This window comes from Drosophila kikkawai, chromosome 3R (genome assembly GCF_030179895.1).
Source record: "Drosophila kikkawai strain 14028-0561.14 chromosome 3R, DkikHiC1v2, whole genome shotgun sequence".
In the NCBI taxonomy this organism is placed as follows: domain Eukaryota; kingdom Metazoa; phylum Arthropoda; class Insecta; order Diptera; family Drosophilidae; genus Drosophila; species Drosophila kikkawai.
The window spans coordinates 13,908,842-13,936,116 of record NC_091731.1 but is presented as its reverse complement, the minus strand read 5'-3'; the positions used below and the strand labels follow the sequence as shown (position 1 = coordinate 13,936,116).

The 27,275-nt window shown below is 43.8% G+C and overlaps 6 protein-coding genes across 9 annotated transcripts in view; 3 read left to right on the top strand and 3 right to left on the bottom strand.

Moving 5' to 3' along the window:
- Position 1: 1 nt before the first annotated feature.
- On the top strand, positions 2-662 carry LOC108084558 (rhodanese domain-containing protein CG4456-like). Its single transcript, XM_017180813.2, has one exon. The coding sequence runs from the start codon at positions 99-101 to the stop codon at positions 588-590; it is 492 nt and encodes a 163-aa protein (XP_017036302.1). The 5' UTR covers positions 2-98; the 3' UTR covers positions 591-662.
- An 89-nt stretch (positions 663-751) lies between these two features.
- LOC108084525 (heat shock protein 68-like) lies at positions 752-3,036 on the bottom strand. The gene has a single exon (XM_041774568.2). The coding sequence runs from the start codon at positions 2,915-2,917 to the stop codon at positions 914-916; it is 2,004 nt and encodes a 667-aa protein (XP_041630502.1). The 5' UTR covers positions 2,918-3,036; the 3' UTR covers positions 752-913.
- A 1,641-nt stretch (positions 3,037-4,677) lies between these two features.
- Positions 4,678-6,938, top strand: LOC108084560 (heat shock protein 68). Its single transcript, XM_017180815.3, has one exon. It carries the CDS (start codon positions 4,793-4,795, stop codon positions 6,821-6,823), a length of 2,031 nt encoding a protein of 676 aa, XP_017036304.1. The 5' UTR covers positions 4,678-4,792; the 3' UTR covers positions 6,824-6,938.
- A 241-nt stretch (positions 6,939-7,179) lies between these two features.
- On the top strand, positions 7,180-11,610 carry SMC1 (structural maintenance of chromosomes 1). The gene is made up of 9 exons (XM_017180814.3): positions 7,180-7,696; positions 7,751-7,899; positions 7,959-8,127; positions 8,185-9,777; positions 9,848-10,103; positions 10,157-10,571; positions 10,629-11,132; positions 11,213-11,390; positions 11,456-11,610. Exons 1-9 carry the CDS (start codon positions 7,298-7,300, stop codon positions 11,516-11,518), a joined length of 3,726 nt encoding a protein of 1,241 aa, XP_017036303.1. The 5' UTR covers positions 7,180-7,297; the 3' UTR covers positions 11,519-11,610.
- Positions 11,611-13,489: 1,879 nt separating this feature from the next.
- The window catches only part of eIF4EHP (eukaryotic translation initiation factor 4E homologous protein), a 48,498-nt gene continuing 34,712 nt past the window's right edge, over positions 13,490-27,275 (bottom strand). For 2 of the 4 annotated variants that reach the window (XR_011445168.1, XM_017180782.3), the window contains one exon: positions 17,188-19,004. Coding sequence is in view for 3 of the 4 variants with exons in the window: in XM_017180782.3 (XP_017036271.1) it covers positions 18,942-19,004 (63 nt within the window). In the remaining variant the exon portion in view is untranslated. Of the gene's footprint in view, positions 14,331-14,365; positions 14,573-14,836; positions 14,986-17,187; positions 19,005-27,275 lie in introns of those variants that run through there. The other 2 variants (XM_017180781.2, XM_070286750.1) reach the window with 2 other exon arrangements.
- Positions 17,188-27,275, bottom strand: part of Syx1A (Syntaxin 1A) — a 41,669-nt gene continuing 31,581 nt past the window's right edge. The window contains exon 3 of the mRNA XM_070286749.1: positions 17,188-19,004. The gene's annotated coding sequence lies outside the window, so the exon portion shown is untranslated. The remainder of the gene's footprint in view (positions 19,005-27,275) is intronic.

Below are 27,275 nucleotides of genomic sequence, written 5' to 3'. Positions count from 1 at the left end.
TCTAACAGCTGTGAGCCGGCATCCATTTGTTGTTCTTTGCGACTTTACGTAATAATTGTTATATTTTGTGGAATTTATTGATTACTCTCAAACGTAATATGCTTGTGAAACACTATATGATGGCCTTAACGGTCTCAAGGACCCTGGCTCCTCTCCGTGGGACCATGTATCCACAAAGGCTTACACTGATCCCGGAAAGAAATCTCTTGCAGCGTCTCTATAGCAGCAAAGGACCTGCTTCCATTGGAATCGTGGACTACGACGTGGTCAAGAAGCTGCCCAGCGAACCGCAAAAACTCCTAATTGATGTCCGCGAGCCGGAGGAGCTAAAGGAGACTGGTCAAATACCCTCCAGCATAAACATTCCCCTCGGCGTAGTCAGCCAGGAGTTGGCCGCCACCGCACAGGACTTCAAGTCCAAGTACGGCAGAGAGAAGCCGCAGCCGGACACTGAGATCATCTTCCATTGCAAGATCGGCAAGCGTAGCCTTAAGGCTGCTGAGTCCGCCGCCGCCTTGGGCTTCCGGAATGTCAAGAACTACGAGGGTTCTTGGTTGGATTGGGCGAAGAGGGAAGGCCTGCCCAAGTAGGTTAACAAGAAAGTCAGAACAAATACTGTTTAAAAACAAAACTCCTTCTTTAATAAAAAAATTTTTAGATTATTTATGAGTCGTGCAATCAGCGCAGGGAAACCCGTTCAATCCCTGAAATGCTGTTTCATATCCCCAAAATCCCATTTTAAATATCAAACTTTTTTTTTCTGTATTCAACAGATCAATTTATTTATGCCTACTGAGTAGCATATTCTAACTAAAATAAACTTAATATTTGGTTTAGAGGATTTTCGGTTGAGATCTACATAAGAGGCTTCTTTCTTTAATATGTACACTAGACTTATGTAGGATGCTGGCACTTAGTCCACCTCCTCGACGGTGGGGCCCTTGCCGAAGCCGTTGGGAGCCTTCTGCCCGTCTCCACCTGCACCTCCCTGCTGGTGCATCTTGGTCATGATGGGGCTGCAGAACTTGGTCAGCTCCTGCAGCTTGTGCTCGAACTCCTCCTTGTCGGCGGTGGTGTTGCCGTCCAGCCAGCGCACCGTCTCGTTGCAGCGTTCCAGCACACTGCTCTTGTCCTCCGCACTGATGCGGTCCCCGCCCTGCTCAGCTGCCTCCTTGACTCCGAACACGTAGCTCTCCAGCTGGTTGCGGGCGGCGATTCTCTGGCGGTGCTGCTCGTCTTCCTCGGCGTACTTCTCGGCCTCGCTGAGCATGCGGTCGATGTCCGCCTGCGAGAGTCGGCCCTTGTCGTTCTTGATGGTGATGTTCTTGGCGTTGCCGGTGCCCTGCTCCTTGGCGGTCACGTTCAGGATGCCGTTCGCGTCCAGGTCGAAGGTAACGTCGATCTTCGGCACTCCTCGCGGGGCCGGAGGGATTCCAGTCAGGTTGAAGGTGCCCAGAACATTGTTGTCCTTGGTGAGGGCTCGCTCGCCCTCAAACACCTGGATGGTCACCGCCGGCTGGTTGTCCGCGTAGGTGGTGAAGGTCTTGGACTGCTTGCAGGGGATGCGACTGTTGCGCTCGATCAGCTTGGTCATCACGCCGCCGGCGGTCTCGATTCCGAGCGAGAGGGGAGCCACGTCCACTAGCAGAACATCCTTGATCTGGCTGCTCTCGTCGCCCGAGAGGATGGCCGCCTGGATGGCAGCCCCGTAGGCCACAGCCTCGTCGGGGTTGATGGACAGGTTCAGACTCTTGCCGTTAAAGAAGCTCTGCAGCAGGCTCTGCACCTTGGGGATGCGCGTCGAGCCACCGACCAGGACAATGTCGTGGATTTGCCCCTTGTCCATCTTTGCGTCGTTCAGCGCCTTCTCCACTGGCTGTAGGGTGTTGCGGAAGAGGTCGCCGCACAGCTCCTCGAACCGTGCCCTGCTTATCTTGGTGTAGAAGTCATGGCCCTCGAACAGGGCGTCCACCTCGATGGACGCCTCTGTGCTGGAGGAGAGGGTACGCTTGGCCCGCTCAGCCGCGGTGCGGAGGCGTCGCAGGGCCCGCGGGTTGGTGCGCAGGTCCTTCTTGAACTTACGCTTAAACTCCTCTGCAAAGTGGTTGACCAGCCTGTTGTCGAAGTCCTCACCGCCCAGATGCGTGTCTCCGGCAGTGGACCGCACCTCGAACAGGGATCCCTCGTCGATGGTCAGGATGGAGACGTCGAAGGTGCCACCTCCCAGATCGAAGATGAGCACGTTGCGCTCTCCCTTGAGGTTCTTGTCCAGCCCGTAGGCCAGCGCGGCCGCTGTGGGCTCGTTGATGATGCGGAGCACATTCAGGCCGGCGATGGCACCGGCGTCCTTGGTGGCCTGGCGCTGGGAGTCGTTGAAGTAAGCGGGCACTGTGATGACTGCGTCCCGAATAGAAGTGCCCAGGAAGGCCTCGGCCGTCTCCTTCATCTTTGTGAGCACCATCGAGCTGATCTCCTCCGGGGCGAAGCGCTTCTCCTCGCCCTTAAACTCGACACTCATCTTGGGCTTGCCGCCGTCGTTGGTCACGCGGAAGGGCCAGTGCTTTATGTCCTCCTGGATCTTGGGGTCGTCGAAACGCCGGCCAATTAGCCGCTTGGCGTCGAAAACGCTGTTCTTGGGGTTCATCGCCACCTGGTTCTTGGCGGCGTCTCCGATTAGGCGCTCAGAGTCCGTGAAAGCCACGTAGCTGGGCGTGGTGCGGTTGCCCTGGTCGTTCGCAATGATCTCCACCTTGCCGTGCTGGAAGACGCCCACGCAGGAGTACGTGGTGCCCAGATCGATTCCGATAGCTGGCATCTTGGCTGTTGTGTGTGTTCTTCTTTCTGGATGGTTAATATGTGGATAGCGGATCTCTTTCTCGTTGTGCTCCTTGCTCTTGGTTCTGGATTCACTTTTCATACACTTTTCAATTTCAATTTTCAAATGTCTCTCTTGGCTGATTTTCAGCTTTCGCTTGTGTGTCGCTTGCTTGAAGTTTTCACTTTGGCTGTTTGATTTCAAATGTGCCGGGTGGAAATTTGCGCCGCTATTTATACCCGGCCGCCGTGAGGGGAAATTTCGAGATTTCCCTGCCAGAAGAGTGCAGAAGGTTCGAGGCGCTTCGCGTGAGTGCGAGCGAGGCAACCATAGGGGGTTGCTCGCAGGGGAAAGTGCGTGGAGGAAAGGAGTGGAAAGTTCTGGAACAACCGAGGCACTGGGACACCTTTTGCATTGCCGTAGGTCAGCGCTGGCCAGTAGCCATATAACGATACTGAGTATATTTTTGGCACTTACATATTAAAAATTGAATATAGAAAGCTTATTTTTAGATCGGTGAGCTTATTCACTGCGATCACTTTAATTGCTTTATTGACGTCTGCACGATATTTATATTTCAACATTTTCTTCCAACTTCCCCTAATGTTGAAAATTGAATTAATTGTACTAAATGATTAATATAATCAATACAAAGATATACTTTATTTACAGCTTGTACATTATTATTCACAGGGATTTTTTCATTCCAAAACTTTGTTACAAAATTAATTTATAATATTGATTATTTATAATATTGATTTTCGATATTGTTATCCAAAAACTTTTTTTTCAATACAATTTAAAAATATTAAATGTGAATTCCAGACATATAATGCGTAAAAATTGAACTTATATTAAAAATGTATTACTTTAAGCTGCCAATTTTTTAATTCCAATTTAAAAAGACGAAAAGTTTCCTAGAAAACTAATTAGTTTCACCGCCACATTGGAAATCGAATAATAAATAAAGAATTGGTTCCCAAGAAAATACATACATTTAATCGCCAATTTGGAGTTTGAATTTAAAAAAACGACATAGTCCCAAGAATATAAATTATTTTAAATTTAAGAATATCATTTAATATAATAATTTAAGAATATAATTTATTTTAAAAAAATAAAATAAAATAAACATCGACCATCTTGGAACACGGACGTGTTTACTTTTACTCCGCATTAAATCTATTTTATAAATCGATGCAAAAGATGCAAAAAAAAACTGTGATGTCAAAAGAAACCTATGTACATATGTATGTATGTACATATGTATATGAGTATATTCTGATTCGCCAATAAAATTCTGAGCAAAATTGTGTTCTCATTGCAAATATGGTACTTAAAATGGAGGAAAAATATAAAATTAAAAAGACATATATAATTTCGAAAGCTTGCCAAAATCTGATGAGCTTCGTTTCACACATTAAATAATAAACAAATAAAAGGTTTGTTTTGAAAAGAAAGCATGCAAACAAACAGAACTCAAGTCTGTGCACATATTGTGTGTATTTTCAAAATTGTGCACGCGTCAATATGGCTAATAAACAACCACTGATGACTAAACCACCATCTAAAAATAAGCTTTCCTTATTCAATTTTTAATATGTAAGTGCCAAAAATATATTCAGTATCGTTATATGGCTACTGGCCAGCGCTGACCTACGCCAATTCAAAAGGTGTCCCAGTGCCTCTGTTGTTCCAGAACTTTCCACTCCTTTCCTTCACGCACTTTCCCCTGCGAGCAACCCCCTATGGTTGCCTCGCTCGCACTCACGCGAAGCGCCTCGAACCTTCTGCACTCTTCTGGCAGGGAAATCTCGAAATTTCCCCTCACGGCGGCCGGGTATAAATAGCGGCGCAAATTTCCACCCGGCACATTTGAAATCAAACAGCCAAAGTGAAAACTTCAAGCAAGCGACACACAAGCGAAAGCTGAAAATCAGCCAAGAGAGACATTTGAAAATTGAAATTGAAAAGTGTATGAAAAGTGAATCCAGAACCAAGAGCAAGGAGCACAACGAGAAAGAGATCCGCTATCCACATATTAACCATCCAGAAAGAAGAACACACACAACAGCCAAGATGCCAGCTATCGGAATCGATCTGGGCACCACGTACTCCTGCGTGGGCGTCTTCCAGCACGGCAAGGTGGAGATCATTGCGAACGACCAGGGCAACCGCACCACGCCCAGCTACGTGGCTTTCACGGACTCTGAGCGCCTAATCGGAGACGCCGCCAAGAACCAGGTGGCGATGAACCCCAAGAACAGCGTTTTCGACGCCAAGCGGCTAATTGGCCGGCGTTTCGACGACCCCAAGATCCAGGAGGACATAAAGCACTGGCCCTTCCGCGTGACCAACGACGGCGGCAAGCCCAAGATGAGTGTCGAGTTTAAGGGCGAGGAGAAGCGCTTCGCCCCGGAGGAGATCAGCTCGATGGTGCTCACAAAGATGAAGGAGACGGCCGAGGCCTTCCTGGGCACTTCTATTCGGGACGCAGTCATCACAGTGCCCGCTTACTTCAACGACTCCCAGCGCCAGGCCACCAAGGACGCCGGTGCCATCGCCGGCCTGAATGTGCTCCGCATCATCAACGAGCCCACAGCGGCCGCGCTGGCCTACGGGCTGGACAAGAACCTCAAGGGAGAGCGCAACGTGCTCATCTTCGATCTGGGAGGTGGCACCTTCGACGTCTCCATCCTGACCATCGACGAGGGATCCCTGTTCGAGGTGCGGTCCACTGCCGGAGACACGCATCTGGGCGGTGAGGACTTCGACAACAGGCTGGTCAACCACTTTGCAGAGGAGTTTAAGCGTAAGTTCAAGAAGGACCTGCGCACCAACCCGCGGGCCCTGCGACGCCTCCGCACCGCGGCTGAGCGGGCCAAGCGTACCCTCTCCTCCAGCACAGAGGCGTCCATCGAGGTGGACGCCCTGTTCGAGGGCCATGACTTCTACACCAAGATAAGCAGGGCACGGTTCGAGGAGCTGTGCGGCGACCTCTTCCGCAACACCCTACAGCCAGTGGAGAAGGCGCTGAACGACGCAAAGATGGACAAGGGGCAGATCCACGACATTGTCCTGGTCGGTGGCTCGACGCGCATCCCCAAGGTGCAGAGCCTGCTGCAGAGCTTCTTTAACGGCAAGAGTCTGAACCTGTCCATCAACCCCGACGAGGCTGTGGCCTACGGGGCTGCCATCCAGGCGGCCATCCTCTCGGGCGACGAGAGCAGCCAGATCAAGGATGTTCTGCTAGTGGACGTGGCTCCCCTCTCGCTCGGAATCGAGACCGCCGGCGGCGTGATGACCAAGCTGATCGAGCGCAACAGTCGCATCCCCTGCAAGCAGTCCAAGACCTTCACCACCTACGCGGACAACCAGCCGGCGGTGACCATCCAGGTGTTTGAGGGCGAGCGAGCCCTCACCAAGGACAACAATGTTCTGGGCACCTTCAACCTGACTGGAATCCCTCCGGCCCCGCGAGGAGTGCCGAAGATCGACGTTACCTTCGACCTGGACGCGAACGGCATCCTGAACGTGACCGCCAAGGAGCAGGGCACCGGCAACGCCAAGAACATCACCATCAAGAACGACAAGGGCCGACTCTCGCAGGCGGACATCGACCGCATGCTCAGCGAGGCTGAGAAGTACGCTGAGGAAGATGAGCAGCACCGCCAGCGAATCGCCGCCCGCAACCAGCTGGAGAGCTACGTGTTCGGAGTCAAGGAGGCAGCTGAGCAGGGCGGGGACCGCATCAGTGCAGAGGACAAGAGCAGTGTGCTGGAACGCTGCAACGAGACGGTGCGCTGGCTGGACGGCAACACCACCGCCGACAAGGAGGAGTTCGAGCACAAGCTGCAGGAGCTGACCAAGTTCTGCAGCCCCATCATGACCAAGATGCACCAGCAGGGAGCTTCCAACGGCCAACAAGGGGCTCCCAACTGTGGCCAGCAGGCAGGTGGATTCGGCAGCGGGGGCTACAAGGGTCCCAATGTCGAGGAGGTGGACTAAGTGCCATATTCTGAATTACTCAGTATTAATTGAATCTCAGCCAAAAACCTTTATTTTAGTTAGTAATACTGATTTTTATTCAATAAATATTATTTATGTCTAGAAAATATAAAAACATGTATTTTATTCAATGCTCGGGGAGTAGTTATGTTTGTACATACATATGTAATTATTTGAGATATCTTGTAAGGATCTCTGCAAAATTGTTATTGGGGAAACTGCAACTTTTTACTTATAACATTTGTTTGTAAACAAAAGCGACTGATTGCGATAGTTTGCGTGCTTCGGGAGAATCGATATGTGAACAATCGATACCTCGACTGTTAAACCGATTAATCGTTGCAACGTTTTAGCGATATTTTTCACACCTTACCATCTCCAGTTGCGCGTCTTTTCTGTTTTTTTGGTGAAAAAACTTAATTTCCGCGCTTTTAGTGTTACATTTCGTGGGTTTTTGGCCAGCCAAACGCGAGAATGGTCGACGACGACGATGAAGTGGGGTTGCGGATGGCGGCGGCACCCGTACGCAAGCCGGACGACGAGACGGCCTTTCTGCAGTACATCGAGATGGAGAACTTCAAGTCCTACCGCGGCCACATAGTCGTGGGTCCTCTAAAGCAGTTTAACGCGGTCATCGGGCCCAACGGATCCGGCAAATCCAACTTCATGGACGCCATCAGCTTCGTGATGGGCGAGAAGACCAGCAGTTTGCGTGTAAAGCGCCTAAACGACCTGATCCATGGCTCCTCCATTGGCAAGCCAGTGTCCCGCAGCTGCTATGTGACGGCCAAGTTTGTGCTGAACGGGGAGAAGCAAATGGACTTCCAGCGGGCCGTCATCAGCGGCTCCTCGGAGTACCGCATTAACGGAGAGGTGTGTAATAGAAGCTAAAGAATGCCAGATGGCTAAATAATGTCTTCATTTCAGAGTGTTTCGAGCAGCACGTACCTGAACAAGCTGGAAAAGATTGGCATCAATGTGAAGGCCAAAAATTTCCTGGTGTTCCAGGGAGCCGTGGAAAATATAGCCATGAAGACACCCAAAGAGCGCACGGCGTTGTTTGAGGAAATTAGCGGGTAACCAATTCCTGGCTTGAAATCATCCATGATTACGACTCAATCCTCTCGTTTTGCAGCTCTGGCTTGCTTAAAGACGATTACAATCGCCTCAAGCAGGAAATGATTGTGGCCGAGGAGGAGACGCAGTTCACCTACCAAAAAAAGAAGGGCATTGCGGCGGAACGAAAAGAGGCCAAGCACGAGAAGATGGAAGCTGATCGCTACACTCGCCTGCAAAACGAATATGTAAGCATCCTCGTTCTCACATTTATTTCATATCTAAATCCATGATTCCTTCCCCAGAATGAGAAACAAGTTGAGTATCAACTGTTCAGACTCTTCCACGTGGAGAAGGACATCCAGAAGTACATCGCCGACTTGGAGATCAAGCAGCAGGACGTGAAGGCAGTGGAGCAGCGCAAGGAGGCCGCCGATGAAGTGCTGCGCGAGAAGAAGAAGGACGCCGGGAAGATAACTCGGGACCTGGCCAAGATCGAGCAGGAGATACGCGAGTTTGAAACCCAGATGAACAAACGGCGGCCGCTGTACATTAAGGCCAAGGAAAAGGTTACACACTGCAAGAAGAAGCTGGCCTCGCTGCAAAAGACCCTGGAGACGGCCCGCGAGGCAGACAATGCCCACCAGTCGGACATCCGGAAGCTGGAAAAGCAGCTGGCCGATGTGGAGGCCCTAAAGAAGCGCTTCGAGGACGAGATCGAGAACGAATCCCAGCGCCGGGGCAAGAGCGTCAACATGGAGGAGGGTCTCGTGCAGGAGTACGATCGCCTGAAGCAGGAGGCGGAGGCCACGGCAACCCAGTACCGGTCCGAGCTGGACTCTGTGAACCGAGAGCAAAAGTCCGAGCAGGACACGCTTGACGGCGAGACCAATCGCCGGGCCTCCGTTGAGGAGTCCTTCAAGAAACTCACCCTGCAGCGCGAGGAAGCTGTAAAGCGCCGCGACAAGCTGATGGATCACATCAAGTCCTCGCAGGCGGCACTGGAGGAGCAGAATCGCATTAAGGACGAGCTGCGTCGAGATGTGGGCAGTTCCAAGGAGAAGATTGCCGAGAAGCAACGCGAATTGGAGAACGTGCGCGATCAACTGGGCGACGCCAAGAGCGACAAGCATGAGGATGCTCGGCGCAAGAAAAAGCAGGAGGTGGTGGAGCTATTCAAGAAACAGGTTCCCGGGGTGTACGACCGCATGATCAACATGTGCCAGCCAACACACAAGCGCTACAATGTGGCCGTCACCAAGGTGCTGGGCAAATTCATGGAGGCCATCATTGTGGATACTGAGAAGACGGCGCGTCACTGCATTCAGATCTTGAAAGAGCAAATGCTGGAGGTGGAGACTTTCCTGCCCCTCGACTACCTGCAGGTGAAGCCTTTGAAAGAGCGTCTCCGCAACATCAGTGATCCGCGCAACGTGCGATTGGTCTTCGATGTGCTGAAGTTTGAGCCCCAGGAGATCGAGCGGGCCGTGCTCTTTGCCACCGGTAATGCCCTCGTTTGCGAGACACCCGAGGACGCCATGAAGGTCGCCTATGAGATTGACCGTTCGCGGTTCGATGCCTTGGCCCTGGACGGAACATTCTACCAGAAATCGGGTCTCATATCCGGCGGCAGTCACGATTTAGCACGCAAGGCCAAGCGCTGGGACGAGAAGCATATGGCGCAACTAAAGATGCAGAAGGAACGCCTCAACGAGGAGCTCAAGGAGCTGGTCAAAAAGTCGCGCAAGCAAAGTGAGCTCGCCACCGTAGAGTCGCAGATCAAGGGCCTAGAGAACCGGCTCAAGTACAGCATGGTCGACTTGGAGTCATCCAAGAAGTCGATAGGACAGTACGACAGCCAGTTGAAGCAGGTTCAGACCCAACTGGACGATTTCGGGGTGAGTTAACCATAACCAAATCCCAGGATTTTCTTGATAATCCAAATTCTATATTCTCTTTCTTCCACAGCCCAAGATCAACGAGATCGAGCGGCGCATGCAGAATCGCGAGGAGCATATCCAGGAAATCAAGGAGAACATGAACAATGTCGAGGACAAAGTATATGCAGCCTTTTGCCGCCGTTTGGGTGTGAAGAATATCCGCCAGTATGAGGAGAGGGAGCTGGTTATGCAGCAGGAGCGAGCACGCAAGCGGGCCGAGTTTGAGCAGCAAATGGATTCCATAAACTCGCAGCTGGACTTCGAGAAGCAAAAGGATACGCGAAGTAAGTACTTCTAGCTATAAAAAGAGTGCCAGACGTTAATTATATTCTCGCAGAAAACGTTGAGCGTTGGGAGAGGAGCGTGCAGGACGAGGAGGATGCCTTGGAGGGCCTCAAAACGGCCGAGGCCCGCTATCTGAAGGAAATGGATGAGGACAAGGAGAAAATGGAGAAGTTCAAGCAGGAGAAGCAGGCCAAGAAACAGGCCGTTGACGACATGGAGGAGGACATCTCCAAGGCGCGCAAGGATGTGGCCAACTTGGCCAAAGAGATCCACAACGTGGGCAGCCAGATGTCGTCGGTGGAGTCCAAGATTGAGGCTAAGAAAAACGAACGCCAGAACATACTGCTGCAAGCCAAGACCGATTGCATTGTGGTGCCCCTGTTGCGCGGATCGCTGGACGATGCAGTGCGACAGAGCGACGCGGACATGACCGGCCCATCCACGTCAGCCATGGCAATGGAGCCCATGTAAGTTTCTTTAAATTCCAACCATTGACAATTCATTATTAACTTATTACTAATTAGCATCGAGGTGGACTACGGATCGCTGCCACGAGAGTTTACCAAGCTCAAAGATGACTCCGCTTTCAAGAAGGCCAACGAACAATTGCAAAAGGATCTGCAAAGTAAGCTGGACGTCCTCGAGCGGATACAGACGCCAAACATGAAGGCCATGCAGAAACTCGATGCCGTCACGGAAAAGGTGCAGTCCACCAACGAGGAGTTCGAGAATGCCAGACGCAAGGCCAAGAAGGCCAAGGCGGCCTTCGAGAGGGTGAAGAACGAGCGATCCTCACGCTTCGTGGCATGCTGCCAGCACATCTCCGATGCCATTGACGGCATCTACAAGAAGCTGGCTCGCAATGAGGCAGCACAGGCCTATATTGGACCCGATAATCCCGAGGAGCCCTATCTGGATGGTATCAACTACAATTGTGTGGCGCCCGGCAAACGTTTCCAGCCGATGAGCAACTTGAGCGGTGGTGAGAAAACCATAGCGGCCCTAGCTCTGCTCTTCTCCACTCACAGGTGAGATCATAAACATTAAAATATATTCAAATTCGAAATATATTTATTGATTCATTGGTGAAATCTTCCCCCTTCCCTAGCTTTCAACCAGCGCCGTTCTTTGTGCTCGACGAGATCGATGCCGCCTTGGACAACACAAACATCGGCAAGGTCGCCTCGTACATAAGGGATCATCAGACCAATCTGCAGACCATTGTCATCTCCTTGAAGGAGGAGTTTTATGGCCATGCAGATGCCCTCGTGGGCATAACGCCAGGGGTAAGTTGTGACAACAATGTTGTGGCTTAACAATTTATAATTATTGAATTCATCTTGACTTGCAGGAAGGCGATTGTCTTGTATCAAATGTTTACATAATCGACCTGACCATGTTCGAGGACAAGTAAACCACAAAATGTAGTATTAAGCCTAAGATATAAAAAACAGTAATGCCCCCACACTTTCCCTTTAAAAAAACCAATAAATGTAAAATATCTATGGTGTTCCTATTTTAATAGAAGCTGCTTGGAGATTTGGTTTAATTATACTCCACCTCTACTGTCATGAGCAACATGTATTTAACTGGAAAATCATTATACCCTTGCATCGTATTAAAATTTAAATTAGGAGCTAGTTACGCAAGAAAAAAATGGATTTCGATTTCCTTTTGCCATTTTTTTATCCCCTCGCAGGGTATTATAAATTCAGTCAGAAGTTTGCAACGCAGTGAAAGAGACGTTTCCGACCCTATAAAGTATATATATTCTTGATCAGCATCAACAGGGGAATCTTTCTAGATATGTCAGGAAGAAATCGATTTTTTGCCATTTTTGCATTTTTGATTTTGATAAAAAATTTAATTTTCGAAATTAATTTAAATGAAGTATGCAGATTTATTAACTGTAGAAAATCTTGCACAGCACAGTTTTCCGATTTAAAATTAATGCTTTTTTGGCCGAGTTATGATATTTTTAATTTTAAAAAATCAATAAGTTTTTTAATATAAAAAATTCGATTTTATAATACAAAATAATATTTTTCTAAGTCAAGGAATCATTTTCGACCCCATAAACCATATATATTCTTGATCTGCATCAACAGGGGAATCATTCTAGACATGTTCGGAAGAAATCGATATTTTGGCCATTTTTGCGAAATTTGATAAGGGGTTACATCATTAAAATGGCCAAAAATTTTGATTTCTTAAAATTTTAAATTTGGTATGCAGTTTTTTTAAATTAATAAAAACTAACACAAAACTGCTTTCCGAATCGAAATTAATGCATTTTTGGCTTAGTTATGATATATTTTAATTGTTACCTGCAAGGGTATACAAACTTTGGCTGGCCAAAGTTAGCTTTCTTTCTTGTTTAAACATTTTATTAGGAGTTTATCGTTAGGGCTATCGTTAAAATTCTCAAAAATCGAAAATAAAATTGATTTTTAAAATTTTAAATTTAGTATAAAGATTGGTTAACCTAGAAAAAAAACATAGCATCGAAAAGTTTTCCGAATTAGATTTGAAATGTTCGAAAATTTTTTAAAAATTTGGATAAATATCTATTTAAATAATTCAAATATTCTTCTTGAAGGGTATTATGATTTTCTTCTTTTTTTTGTTAGGCTTGACTTTTGTTCTTTACTTGTAGGGCAGAAAAATACTTTTTTTCAAAATTGGGCAAAAAAAAAAAACTAATTTAGTAAGCAGATTTATTAATCTTATAAAATCTAAGTCACAACAGCTTTCCGAAATAAATGCATTGTTGGCTTAGTTATTGTATTATTAATGTTTAATTTATAATGTATTATACAAAATGATGGATAAATATACATTTTAATACCAATTTGATTGTATTATACTTTCAATCAGAAGCATTTTATTATTTGTATAAATATTTTGTATGTCTCCTGTTAGTTTTTCTCTCCTTTTGACCAAAATGGCTCGATTCTTAATGCTGCAAGAGTATACAAACTTCGGCGTGCTGAAGTTAGCTTCATTTCCTGTTCTCAATTTGTAATACTTAATGATAAGCTATTTATTTAATCAACCTAGTCCCGGATATCCACCGTACATATATACCCAAAATTGAATTATACAGATCCTTGCCAACTTTGTTGAGCCTTTAACTTTATCCGTCTGCTATACTTACCAACAGGAATGAAAAAGAAAAAGCAACAGAACAATCCAGTAGTAATATGTATGGAAAATAGTTTCTGCAACTTTCAATAGTTTCCTTTATTTGGGCTTGCGTTGGTTGTACTGTACTGGAGGAAGAGTTTACGGGAGAGATAAATATTTGAATGTGGTGTTCGATTGGCGGTAGTGGTGGAGTGGTCTTGCGGGTGTGCTTGGCATATGTAAAACAACTTGGTTTCGCTTTTAGTTTCAGTTTTTAGTTTCTTCTTTCTCTTTTTTTTCACGTAAAAAACTTTTGTATTTCTTCAAGAACAAAAACAATTTGATTATTCAGTTTCAGGGTTTTATCATTAATTAAAAAAATAATCATTGCAAACAGATAAATACAGTATCGGCTAGTTAGTGTAAGTGTCAGTTTCATTGATTCATTAACTTGTGTGTGTGTATTATGTTGTGTTGTGTTGGCTGCCGGCCGGCTATGGCTATAATCGATAAGGCTACAATACAATGTCTCGCCTGCGGGAGAGATGGTCCAATCTTCTTCTCGGGGAGGTTAAGTATAGGGTAATACGAAATAAAGTTAGAGAAAGATAAATACAGCCAGATTGGAGAGGCATCTGTTTCAGGCAGTAGTTGGGGGACTTGATTTTTTAATTAGGAAGGAATGCCTAATGTAAACTTTATACATACAAACTAAAATATTTATGGCGTTTCATATATACACACACTTTGTAAGCTGATTAAAATACAAAGATTTGTCTTATTGGCGCTTAAATATTAATTTGTCTCGCTGTGGATGAAGTCCTGGGTCTCGTTGTGTATGCGGCGGCTTTCGAGGTTTCGGGATTCGGGTTTCGTGTGTCGGGTAACGGGTAACGGGTAACGGGTTAAGGATGGGCTGACGATGGTTCCCTTCTTGTGCTTCTGCTGTCTGTGGCTGTTTGTTGTGTCGATGAATTTGTGGCTGTTTCTCCTGCTTTCACTAGCGACTTATATATTATCTGTTTGTGTAATTATTGTTTTTGTTTTTCTTTTGTTTATAGTTATTCACTGAATTTCAGCTTTTCAAGGGGCCTTTATTACTGGAAAATAAGAAAAAAGAAGAATATTATTGATAGTGATTTACTTTGTTGCCTCTTCTGCCCAATAAGAAAACGAGCCAACTGGCCTCCATCAACGAGGACAGACAGAATCATTATTAACCATTTTCAGACACTATTCTTGCTTTTCTTGAATTGAACGAGATATAGTATAAAATCGGTTTCGGTTACGAAAATTCCAAACCATGCGATTTCGTCGCCTGGTCTGCGTATGAAACAGGGGCCTGCGTATGGTACAGGGAAGTATTTTGATTACAATTTAATAAAATAAATATTGTGTAAATTATTGCAAGATGTCATATTTTAAGATTTACTCAACATAACCATTAATTGAAGCCAAAATGTAGATTAGAAATGAATTAGAAATGTATATCGAAAATATCGTAAATATATCGAAATTTAAAATATTTAAAAGTCTCAGAAAAAATGTTTTTTTAATTTAATTGCCGTGTTTTTGAAAAAGTTCGATATATTAAAGTGATACTTACATTGAAACATATTTAAGGCTATCACAGTGTATCTTATATTCCATTGCCGTTGTTAGAGGTATATTTAATATCCTGCGTAACGTATCACGGATACGTGTTGTACTGGTCATATCAGTGGCAGTCCGGTTCCATACTGATAAGCTATCCTCCTGTGGGCGAAACAAATGGTAAGTATACGGTAAAGAGAAATATGATCCCTGGAAACCTGGGAAACCGTGCCACATCAAGCTGTAACCCCGAAACTTTGGAAATAAATAAGAAGCAGGCTCTTTTTTTTTGTTTAATAATTTTTATTTCTCAATCAATATGTAAGGAAATCATTTCACGTCTGACCAATTGGAAATGAAAAAATAATAATAATCATGGTAATAAGAAACACACTTGATATTAACACAAAGGCAAATCTAATTTCTTAATTTAAGTTTTGTTTTTGTTTTTCATTTCGATTTGGGTTACTTGTCTGGTTTTCTTTTATTTTCACTTGTTTGCTGTTACTTTGCACATTTCTCTTTCGTCGGCTGCCTCTGTTCCGTGATTTTCTTTTGCTGCATTTATCGTTTTTGTTTTTTTCTTCATTTAATTTTTATTAATTGTATCCTTTTTTTATGTATAAGACTAACACTTAAGTATAATGTTTGGTTTTCATTATTTTTCATAATTAACTAAATTGTCTAAGGAGAGAAAAAATATATGTAATATGCCATTTTTTTTGTTGCGGTTTTGTTTGTTTTTAATTTTTAATGTTTTTTTTTTGTTGGTTTTGTTTTATTTTGTTATTATATTATTTAAACATTTTTTAACAATTATGAGTATTTTCTCAAAAACTTGACTTTCTCGACCGCTTTTGATGCAGTTCCTAGCACGGCTTGCTTTCGTGTGGTATCTATAGGTTGTATGTTGTGTTTTGTATCTGCTGAATTTTGATTTCCCTTTAGGTAGGCTTTACTGTGCTTACTGGTTGGTGGTGGTGTTCGAGTGCACACAAAACTGAATTGTTTTTGCCACTAAATTTTGCTGCTCGCCTTCGCTTCGTTTATAAATGGATCGTTATATGTACCGACGACTTGTTCGTTATGTTCGCATATATAATGTATATAATCCGTTTATATATGTTTAGGTGTGTTTATATTTGTATGTATGTATGTAGCTTTATTTCTGTGTGGCTGTGGCTGTGTCAGTGTGAGTGTTTCAGTTTTGGTTTTGCTTTTGTTTTAAACGCTTGTTAAATTGCACATTGATATTTTAATATTTTGTAAATATTAAACGTTTACTTCGTTTTTCTTCTGTTCGCTAAATTATTTGGACTATCTTTTCTGTATATATATTTGTATGTATGTATAATTATATATATATTTATATATATGCTAATTTGTAACTATAATTAAAATATATGTATAAATATTTATTTGTTAGTTTTTGACTTTCTTCCTCTTCATCGGATTTTTATTCTTCTTTCATATCGTTTATCGTTTATCGTTTATCGTACGTGGAAATATATCGTTATTGCTTCTTGAATATACATATGTGAATCCCGTTAAGTTTTTACTTGCTCGCATTCGTCCCTTATTGTGTTCGAGTGTGTGTGTGTGTGTGATTGTGTTTGTGTTCCCTTCCCGCGTTTGTCCTCGCATTGGTTTCCTGTCGCTTGTTATTGCCATCAGTTTTGGTTGCCGATTTCGCTGATTGCTGAGTAAAAATGCTTCGATATGCCTGGAATTATTGTTGCAATTGCTGCTCCCAATGCACGACAATACATCCATCCATCCGTCCACCAAAAATAGTCAATATATCTCTGTCCCGCTCCCGCTCCCTGTGGACCGTAGCCACGACTGCAAACACTGCAAGTGTGTCTGTGTGAGAGTGAGTCTGCTTGTGTCTGTTGCTGACCTCTTCTAAAGGCTGCTGCTTGCAAGTTGGCGGTGGCAACCCTAGGCAATGGGAGTTGCTTGTGAAGCTCCGTTCCATTCCACTCATTCCTTCTCCAATTTCACTGTTCTCTTGTTTTTGTTGTTTTTTTTTTTGTTGCTTTATGAATTTTATTCAATTTTAAAGTACAATTGCACGAGTGTTTATTTCTGCACTCGTTACTATTTTAATTTTTTTTTTTTAAGATTTCTGTCGGTCGTTATGGAAATTGATTTGATTTTTTACTAATTTTTTCATATATAGAGTTGTATATATATGCGTAAGTATATAAATATTCCAAATTATGTTAATTTTAAAATTCTAAGTTTTATTAATTGAACTTTTGCGCTTAAATTTTAGCAATTCATTTGTTTATGCATTTTGTTAATCGTTTACTCTTCATATCATTCCGGTCTGACGTATCGAAAATGATAAAATGAAACAAATTATAGAAAAAATATATATAATTGTCTGTATTTATTGCGGAGCGAAAACTTAAAAGTAAATTAGACACAAACTAAATCTAAACATATAAATAACAAGACAACTAAACATAGAATAGAACCTAGAAACTTCTTTATCATTATTATTTTGTTTATACTCGTTTAGGGTTTCGTTTTTTGAGCTTGAGGATCGAAGAGACTCAAAATATTATATCTTCGTTATATGTATGTTTTCTCATTTAAATTTCATTTGGTTTGGTGGAAAAGTGGAAGAAATGCGATTCAAGTAGAAAAACTAAAATGTCTTCTTCCCATACTTCCAGAAATACGTATTATTTTGTAAGTTAATTCTGCTTCATCCTTTTTTTCGGTCATATTTTACAAACATTTCGTGTCTGAGCGGAGAGGGGAGCGTGCTTTTATACAAGTTTAAAACGAACACATTCACTTAGATATAGAGAATATAACCATTAGTGTGTGGGTTGCCCCCCTCCCCAGGGGTACTGCATATAATAGAGATATATATTGATCTGAGAAAGAATGCTGGCTAATTAGAAGAACACCAAGGCCTCGGCTTGGGTAGTTTGGTTGCTGGATTAAGGCCCAAAAATTTGTCTGTTTGAAGCCAAGCAAGCTCTTCTTGCCTTTACATAGAAGAAGATAATAATATATAGCACACACATAAGTAACTGAAAGATATCGAAATGTGGGTTGGTTTCTACGCCTTTGCTTTTATATACGCACAACATTTACATAGAATTTGTAATTTCTTTATATGTATAATTAGGTATATATATATTTAGGTATATATAGGGTAATCTAAGTTTGAAAAATCATTTTACATATTCATTTGAAGTAGAAAAACGCATTTTATCTCGTGTATACAGCAAAGTTCTTTAGTTTCATTTTTATTTTTGTTTTCCTTGGTTTTTCTATGCTTTAATTATTATTTAAATTTAATTCGAAAAATCTACTTAGTGAAATTTGTTACGTTGGTTAACAATTTGTCATAGTTTTTGTAGTTTCCATTTTGTTTTTGCTGGTTGCCTTTATCGATTGATTTATATATATAACATCACATTATAATAATTACTAATTAATAGATTTTCATCCGCTGCTCGGTTCGTCTCGATACATTTAATTTAATAATCGTTAATCATTGCATTTGCTTGATGCAGACAAATGTGAAATTTCGTAATAAATATTGGGTTTTGTTTACAATTTTGTCGTTTCTTTGTTGGGGTTTTCTCCAGAGTTCCCCTCGAGACAAAAATCAACGCAGACCATAATAATAATTATAATGACTATTTACATGGAAAATCTAACGAATCGTCGTGTCAACTCGGAATTAGCTTCTGTTCTGTGTGTGTGTATCAAGTGTCTGACTGTGGCTGTGGCTCTCTACATTCGCTTCTAAGTGGTAAATGCTAAATGGTAACATGGCAACACGTGCTAGCCCTTCCTCCACTCCCCCCAAAGGGTTGGCCCCCTTGTGGGTGTGGGGAAATTAAATTAGGGCCAGTCGGGAGAAGAAGATCCTTCTGGCTCTGCCTCATTTACAGCAAATAAACTTGATGGAATTTAATTTGTGTGAACGCCGAAAATGCTCTGCCACTCGTGGGTTCCATTAATTTTCCAGGACCAGAACCAGCAACAGCACCAAGACTCCTCCAGGCTTGTCTTCTTAATTAGAGCCACCTATTTTTGGCTGCCGGAGAGATGAGAGGTGGTTTCCTCCCGTCCAGGCGGCGGCTAGGCTACGTGACTCCTGGGCTCCTCCGCTCATTTGTATGCATTGCGCGGCTGTGTTTTGTTTTTATCTAGAGCGAGAAATGTAGAGAAAAGTGTTAAATGATTATCAACCGGAGCCGAGGCACTGGCAAAATGGTTATACTCTCTCTACCCGTAGGGGAATCCGATGCAAGGCAAAGTCGTGTCCTGGCCGATTGGGAACGAGCGACAAACGAGAAAGGGAAGCATGAATCGGAAGCTGACCACATTTTGTGATCCAAGTGTGTCTCCCAGTTTCTAGAAAATTCCATTTCCATTTATTTTTATAGATCTAGATTCTAAAATAATATAATTTCTTTCTTTCCTGATTTCACATGATATTGTTTTCCATGCAACAGGAAGTTGAGCTCGTGCCACACCCGCGTTTACAGAAACCTGGCCTTGTGGGTTGCCCCTCCCAATGAACACAAACACCACCTACGTCCACGTTTACGTCCACATCGTTCTCATTGAGCCTTGGCATTGTCTCTGGCCGAAGGTCAGATGTTGGATCCACCGAACGACCGCAGGACGAACGACTTAGTCGGCCTCGAATGCTTTTTGCATGCGTGTGCGCCACTCAAGTGGCTCATTATGACCAGCTGCTCACACACACAACACACACACACTCACCGCAAATAAACACACACCCCCCGAAAGCACACACAGAGACAGCATTCATCGCCTACTTGAAGAGCGGCGCGTGTTAGAATTTCATTAGAACGATGGCACACAACCACAAAAAGAGAGAAAAAAAAATAGCATTTCTATTTATTTAATTTGGCTTTAGGCAACCAAGACGAAACCATCAGAGAAACAGAAGCCACGAGTCCTTGTCGTCTGGCTGATGACATCAGCTAGAATCGCGAAATCCCGCCACCCACTGACCCCATCATCATAGACCACCAGCTCCGCAAGCATCCCTCTTGATTGGACAAATGCACTGAGCAAAATGCAAAAAGTACCAAACATCATTAAGCTTGTATTCCAATCAAAACAATCCTGACTTAAAAATCCACTAATCCACCTAAAACTGCTGCCAATTCGGAAAATAGCTACTTTTCTTTATGGTAGCCTTTGCTAAACCTACTTAGCGTATAATATTATTGGAAATAAGTCACTTTACATTATTCTCACTGTGGCAATCGCGTAATTTACGTCACTGCATTGGCTCGCAGTTTTTTTCCCCTCTTTTTTTTTGGCCTGACCCCCACGAAATGCTTAAAAATAGTTGCCACCCACACGGCCGCCTTTCACTTGATCTCTCTGCCGTCGCTAGAAGGGTCAGCCAGCAGACGGGCAATGAAAGTAACAGCATTAAAGTCAATCATTTATCAATATTGCACAGCCAGAGACATTAAACTTTCGAGCATCGCTCATTATCACAGTTCAGGTGAGACTGTTGCAGCAGTTGGGTGGATTTATAGCACGACCTTGACACATAACTGGGTTAAGTATTCAATTATTTTATGACTGGGGCTCTCGCTCATCACGGCTGCCTGCCAGTCTTGCTCTTAGCTTAGTTCCATGGATGGATGTGGTTAGCAAAACACCACATTTCCGTTTCCTTGAACCCTCGTGTGGTTTCCATTTGAGTTTAGTTTTAATGCTAAGGGCTCGTTCGGGAAGTTTCTGAGTGTCCTTAAGGGAGGCCCTGGCATTAAAATTCAGTTATGTTTGGGAACTGAACTCATGTCAAGTAACAGGGAACATGGTTAGGCATTCTGAAAATTCATTATGAGTGGAAAATAGACAAAATACCATTGCCTTTGGAAGTTCATAGGAATTCAAAGTATTTATTTTGTTGAAATTATTTAACGATTTATCTCTGGAAAGGATCTTTATGTGCCAATGCTTAATTGCAACTGGGCTCAAAGGCTACTATGCGCTAGCCTCAGGACTTGAATTTCGCATCCGTAAAGTTAATAAATCCCACAAAGACGGGATAATTTGCTGCTGTTTGCCATTGGCCCCGATAACCGAAAACCGGAGGACAATCACGTATATATCGTACACACAGTCCGTGTGGATGTGTGGGAGGAAATGATATACATAAATCGCACAGAATCAATTTGAAATGTCAGAAGGCAACGGCTGATGCTAGGCAAGGCCTGAAATAGCAACAGAGCAAATTGAATTGAACGAAAGCCAACGGGGGAACGGGTGGCAGGGATGCTGGGTAGGAGGAGGAGGAGAGGGACACCACCTACGACGGCTGGCACTTAAAATCCGAGTGACGTGCCGGGCCCGAATGGGTCGTAAAAGCCAACGCAACGACAAAAGCTGAGAAACGGAGGAGGAGCCGAGACCGAATCCTTACCCGGCCGAGTCCCTCCACCACCGATAACCCCGCTGCTGGCCATTGCCATTTTCAATGCCGCCATTGACGCGACTGACTTTGACATGACAGTTTAATTGAGGGACAGCTCTCCTAGCCAACTGGAGGGCTAAGGACACTCCCAGCCAGATGAAACAAAAGGGAGCACTGAGCGCGCTCGAAAAATATGCAAATTAGTTTGTCTCCCAGTGAGACAACCAGCGATTGGAGATTGAAGCGGAGCGGAACTGTTTGCCTTTTTACCCCAGCTCCAGTTCCAGCTACAGATCCTTTGGGAAGGCGAGGAGCATGGGTGGAGAGCTCAGCCCTTGACTACATTTAAAATTTATGATTTCACTTGGGTAGAAAATGTGAACCAACTGAGCGGAGTAGAGCTGGAGCAGGAAAGTTTCGTTCCAAAAGAAAGGACAAACTAGTTCCCTTATCATAAAACATGTTTTTCCTGATAAATATATCTTTTATCTCTCTTTTATGATTTCTGTGGACCCATGTGCTAAAGTTAACGTTAAAAAACCTTTAATTTAAATCTAATAACCCTGAAAAGGTTTGAAAAGTGGCTGAACTATACACCTAAACAAATTTGTTTTCATACTTTAAGACACCTTTTAAAAGCGTTATTAAACCTCTTGTTATTTCTGGATCACCCAATATAATATTTTCAATAATTAATCCCAATGCCTAGTAGAAAGAACTAGTTCCCCGAAGACGCCAACTCGAGCGAATTGATTTCCAAGGGACAGCTAGATAAACGGCCCGCCAAAATCCCTTGAAAATGTAAATCGTCATGGCTGTTTGGCTCTCTTGCCCCTGTCCCCCAGCTAAATTTAACTTAAATTTGTTTTGTGGAATTGTAAACAAAAAGGCAGCTGGAAACGCTGGCATTGGACTTGGCTTGGCTTTTGTGTCGCGGCGAAGGGAAGTTAATCGGTCAACTTCAGGCGGGCAATCGAGCAACAAGAATAAAGGATAGGGTCGACTCGGGTCCGCCAAAAGGCTGAGCAGAGCCGAGGCTGAGGGGGCGATAATGTTGGGAATTTTGATGGTCATCCATCAGAACAACGGGATAGCGATGGGGCGGCACGGCATTAGGACAGAGCGACCGCAAGAGCAAATTGCCTGGGCGAGATCTGACGGGACGGGGGACACGTGCTAAACACCAACCGTGCCGCTCACTCGCTCACCTCCAAACTCGGCGCATGCTGGGGATTTGTGGTTCGCTTCCTCGTCTCCGACCTTTCACTGGGCGAAACTGGTAATAGGTAACTGACTGACTAGTGGGTGCCGGGTGGCGAGCTCCGATGCAGGTGCTGGTGGTGGTGGTGGTGGCTTTGGGATTCCATCACAATTTATGTGGTTCGCTTACGCAAATCCTCTGCTCAAATGCTGACCATCGCCAGCCGGAGGGCTGTACGGGGGCGGATGCATGGGTAATGCAGCATGTAACTCAATCAGGGGCGTGGCCGACCACACCCACACACATCCTGGGTGTGTGAATGTGTGGGGGTCTGCGGGTGGCTGGCATTAAATTGAACCATCAAGGACTCTCCCTATTTCTCTTGCACTCTGCAAATTGTATACGACAGTTGACAATGGGTTAAGGTGGTGAAGAAGGAAGGGATATGGCACATTACTGCTGATGCTGCTGCTGGCATTCTGTGTTGATAATTCAGCTTTTATCCTTTAAAATGCGGTGAAAGTTCTAGTGAAAAAATCTAAGCGAATTGCTTGATATATAATGCAGGTGAAAATTCAGAGAAAAACGTTTTATCAGGAACTTCACATGAGCAACCAAAAGGTATTCGTATTTATTTTGCTTCTAAGAAATATATAAAACCTGAAAAAAAAAACTTTGCTTTACTTTAAGTAAATTGAGTTTCTGCAGAAATTAATAACAATTTCTTTGAACAAGTATTGTTTTTATCAGAACTTCCTCTTTTTTCTGTTGTTCAGAACACCTTTTGACATCTCTAGTGACTGCAATTGCCGCACGACCACAAATGCAGCGATGCACTCTGTCGCTCACACATGGAAATTAGGCCAGAGGCAGGTACGTTGTCCTCATCGGCGGCAGCATCCTCATCATCCTCATTCAGATTACCATCATCATTACACATTCCGAATAGCGAGGAGAATGTGGATGGATTTACATACATTTCTGTATGCAGTGCCTGCCATGGAGGGACAATCACATAATGGCCATAAGTGATGAGTTACCCAGCCCACTGTGTCCCCTGTTCTTCCTCTGCTCCTCCTGCACCTGCTTTATCCTCCATTCTCCATTACCGTTAAAATGTATTGCCTGCTTATAGGCGCGTGCGGTTAAGTGACAGCCAAAGCGGATGGCGATGGATCGAGAGGGATGGGGGAATGTTGACTTGGACAAACAACTGGCTGAGAGTACAGCTTACCCCGGAAGGCCACAGAGAGTAGGTATTGCCTAGCAATGCAAAAAGTATTGCATATTACAAAGGAATGCCTAATTAAATATCAGTGGATTTGAAATCAATTAAAAGGGCGTTAAAAATTATGCAATACAATTTAACATAACTACCGTTGGGGAAATAATTAGTTTTAAATTGATAACAAGGTTTATTTATACCTACTTTTTGGGGGCCTACTTGAAAAACATTAACTGTATTCGCTTGAATATATATTCTTCACTTATTTCATTAGAAACTTGTTTTAGCTTATGTTACACCCTGTGTATGCATAACTCATTGTATCTCATATGCTTCTTCGTATCAAACTTTATCAAAATCACTTGCTTAGGTAAAGTTTTGGTATCTGCTTCTCGGATTACCACTGTACTCGAGTTGTACTTGGGCAACTTCTTGTTTGGCTGGCAAAGTGGCAGAGGAACCAAACAGCAGATAAGATAGCCGGAGCAACATTGGCGGCGGGTATAAAAACTATCTGACAACAATGGTTCCTGTCAGTGGCACACTCCGCACTCCGTACACTGTACCACCCCACCTTTCTCCCATCGCCTGTGTAAACCAATTTTAACGGTTTAACTTACAGCTTATGCAGGGTCCTACGTGTATTATGCGCGTGTGGGTGTGTGTGTCGGCATTAAGCGTTTGTCCATGTTTGTTTACAATGCTTTTATGTTTGCACAAATGACGTCGCCCGTCGCCCAAGCTCGGACACACGGTCTGGTTGGGGATGTGGCTCCCAATATGAAGCTAGGACGCCCAGGAACTGTTGCCAAGTCAAGCGTTTCCTCTGGCTCTGCCTAAATTTATGCATGAAATCGAGACAGGAAGAGGGACAGTGGAATAGAAGGAAAAGGGAGCGGTTGGAGCACAGCAGTGTGTGTGTTTCTGACTTATTGTTATGCTGCCACTGTGCCCAATTTATGACTCGAGGTCGGAGAGACAAGCGACATTCTGAAAGCCACCCCAACCTAGGACCCCCAGTTGCCCCTTAAAAAATAAGAGGAAAAGAAAAGATAACCCGTGTGGGGCGGGAATACTCCCTCTCTTGTGGCCCTGGATAGAACAAATTCCATGCTAAATGGAATTTAAACAGTAAAAAAGAGGACACTAAAGTCTCTGGCAAGTTTCTTGTTCAATAATTATTGCCTACTTCTTGGCGATTGCTCAAAGGAAATAAACTAGAGAACTTTTATAAATAGATTTGAATATCATACTAAGAGAGTGATCTTGTTGAAATTGAAATGTCAAACATATATTTAACCCAATAAGAGAAATTAAAGCAAACTGGCAAAGCTTTTTTCTCTATGTGCAGGGCCTGAAAAGTTTCATGGCTCCCAAAAACCTACGGCACACATAAATACATGGTCTTAGGGCCTGGGACCCGACCCGCTCGTTTCATCAACTCGAGCATAACGGCAAACGCACAAGGAGAGACTTGGTCCTAGCTGGTGACAGCTTCGGAGATCGAGGGGAACTGAGGCGTACTATAGGATGGGGACGAAGGCACTTGGGATTAAACTGGCAGCGACTTAACTCGGCTGCTAAAGTTGAGGATTTTGAATGCCTGATGAAGTGGCGGCGGACGCCGGAGAGAGATGGCGGCGCGGAGGCGTCTCCTTAGCCTTAGCCGTCTCATCCCAGTTCCTCTAACCCCGCCGCGTCGTACGCCTTCATTAAAAGCTGCCAACTTATGCGATTTGATTTAAGCTCCTACGCTGTGCTTTTCTATAGATGGTATATATAGAAATATATATATAAGCCAAGGGTTTTGGCGTGGGCGGTGAGTGTTGTGGCTCGTTGAGTCTAGTTCAAGTGCGTGGCTCTTCTAAATTTAACCGAGTTAAATTTAATTGGAAATTTGAGTCAACTTTTACCCAGAAAAAATTAAATGTAATTAGAAATTTATCAGGCATTTCGCTTAGTTCAGTTTCTCATGTTTCACCAAGTTGCAAATACTTGTATCTGGAGCTTGTAAAACACCAAGGAAACCTAGCATGAGATTGAATATATATATTTTATAATTAAAACAAAGAAACTGAAAACAATGTAGCCCCAGGGGGAAATAAAGTGCAAGCCTCACTAGCTCTCTTTTCAATTCCTGCTTTGTTATATAAATATTTTTTTTGCACAGAATATTGATTGAATAATTTAATTTACTGGCAATGAATGCAAATGACATAAATCGATTTCAGAGATTTTGCAGTTTTTATTAACGACAACGACAGAAACGAGGCCCAAGGAGCTCCTGAAATATGCAGCACTAAATGTAAATTTGCTTTTTGTGAGCATTAGCACACTGCCAAAAAAAAAAAAAACAAGGAGGGAGTTGGTAATGGTAATAGCAGTCAGTGTGTGTGTGTGTACGTGCGTGTTGTCAAGTGTTTGTTTGTTTAGCCTGCGACAATAAACAACAACAATAAGGAATGCCAAGAGAAGGCCAAATGAGCAGGCACAGCAGAAAACGCCACAGAAACAACCGCAAAAGCGGGAATGGGCAGGGACAGGAGCCGCAGGAGCAACAGCAGCGAGGCTCCTTGTTGTCAAGTGGAGTTTAATTTATGTTCAGCCCTGAACGAACACCACCACCACCACCCACTGTGCACACACAAACACACACACACCCCGTCGCAACAGCCCTTCTTCTACTCCAGCTCCTGGCTGGCCGGCCACCACCTGACGCCATATTGGAGGCGCCTGCCAGCTTCAAGTTTGGCCTGGCCCTGCCTCGCTTTCGGCGCTAACTTAATTTCCATTTCCAAATTTAGCACGTCTCGCTCCCTCTTTTTTGTTCCCACTTTTTCGCCACCGAAGAAAATTGGTCCCAAAAGCGACAAGTACAGAAAACACTCAGTTAAAGGACAAGAATTAACATAAAATATTGTATATCTTATCGAAAACCTAATATTTAAAAATCAAGAACAATTTATAAAGTCTACACATTTTACTGATCTATAAAAAATGTATAGATAAGACTGATTTTTCCAGCTAGTCCTTAATTTTCTGCATGTAAACTTTGTCAAGTTGCGTGTTAAATGCAAGATTCCAATAAACACAAAGACCAAGATGGCGACTTACCCAAAAAAAGCGAAAAAAAGGCATCGAAATTGAGTAACTAAAATCCATCTCAGTGGAAACAAAACAAAGAAAGAAAAATGAACAAAAAGCAAGCGAAACTTAGAGAATGTTGATCGTAAAAAGTTTCTGGTGAAAAACTGGAGAAACTTTCATTAGACACTGGGCGAAGAAGGAAATTTCTTAAGTTGCTTGGCGGCACAAACACACTTAACCGTCCATAAAAAGGCAGCGGAAATGAAGACCGCATTGACGTAATCAATGGAAAAAACAAGATCGTGAATAGGAAAATTTAAGCTAGGTTTCATGGTTAACAGCAATCACTAAAGATGTGACCGATATAGGCTGTCTTTTTACGTTGAGTCACACCCAGTATTCCAGGGAACCTTTCACCGGCACTCTGCATAATTGCATCAATGCTAAAACGCAGATTGGTGTCGCTGTCTCCTGCCTCTGTTTGTGGAAACGACGAT

Coding starts and splice junctions, on each gene's coding strand:
- LOC108084560 (XM_017180815.3), top strand. CDS start 4,793: ATGAAAAGTGAATCCAGAACCAAGAGCAAGGAGCACAACGAGAAAGAG.
- SMC1 (XM_017180814.3), top strand. CDS start 7,298: ATGGTCGACGACGACGATGAAGTGGGGTTGCGGATGGCGGCGGCACCC. Junction 7,697..7,750: donor AGTACCGCATTAACGGAGAG/GTGTGTAATAGA, acceptor TCTTCATTTCAG/AGTGTTTCGAGCAGCACGTA. Junction 7,900..7,958: donor TTGTTTGAGGAAATTAGCGG/GTAACCAATTCC, acceptor CTCGTTTTGCAG/CTCTGGCTTGCTTAAAGACG.
- LOC108084558 (XM_017180813.2), top strand. CDS start 99: ATGCTTGTGAAACACTATATGATGGCCTTAACGGTCTCAAGGACCCTG.
- LOC108084525 (XM_041774568.2), bottom strand. CDS start 2,917: ATGAAAAGTGAATCCAGAACCAAGAGCAAGGAGCACAACGAGAAAGAG.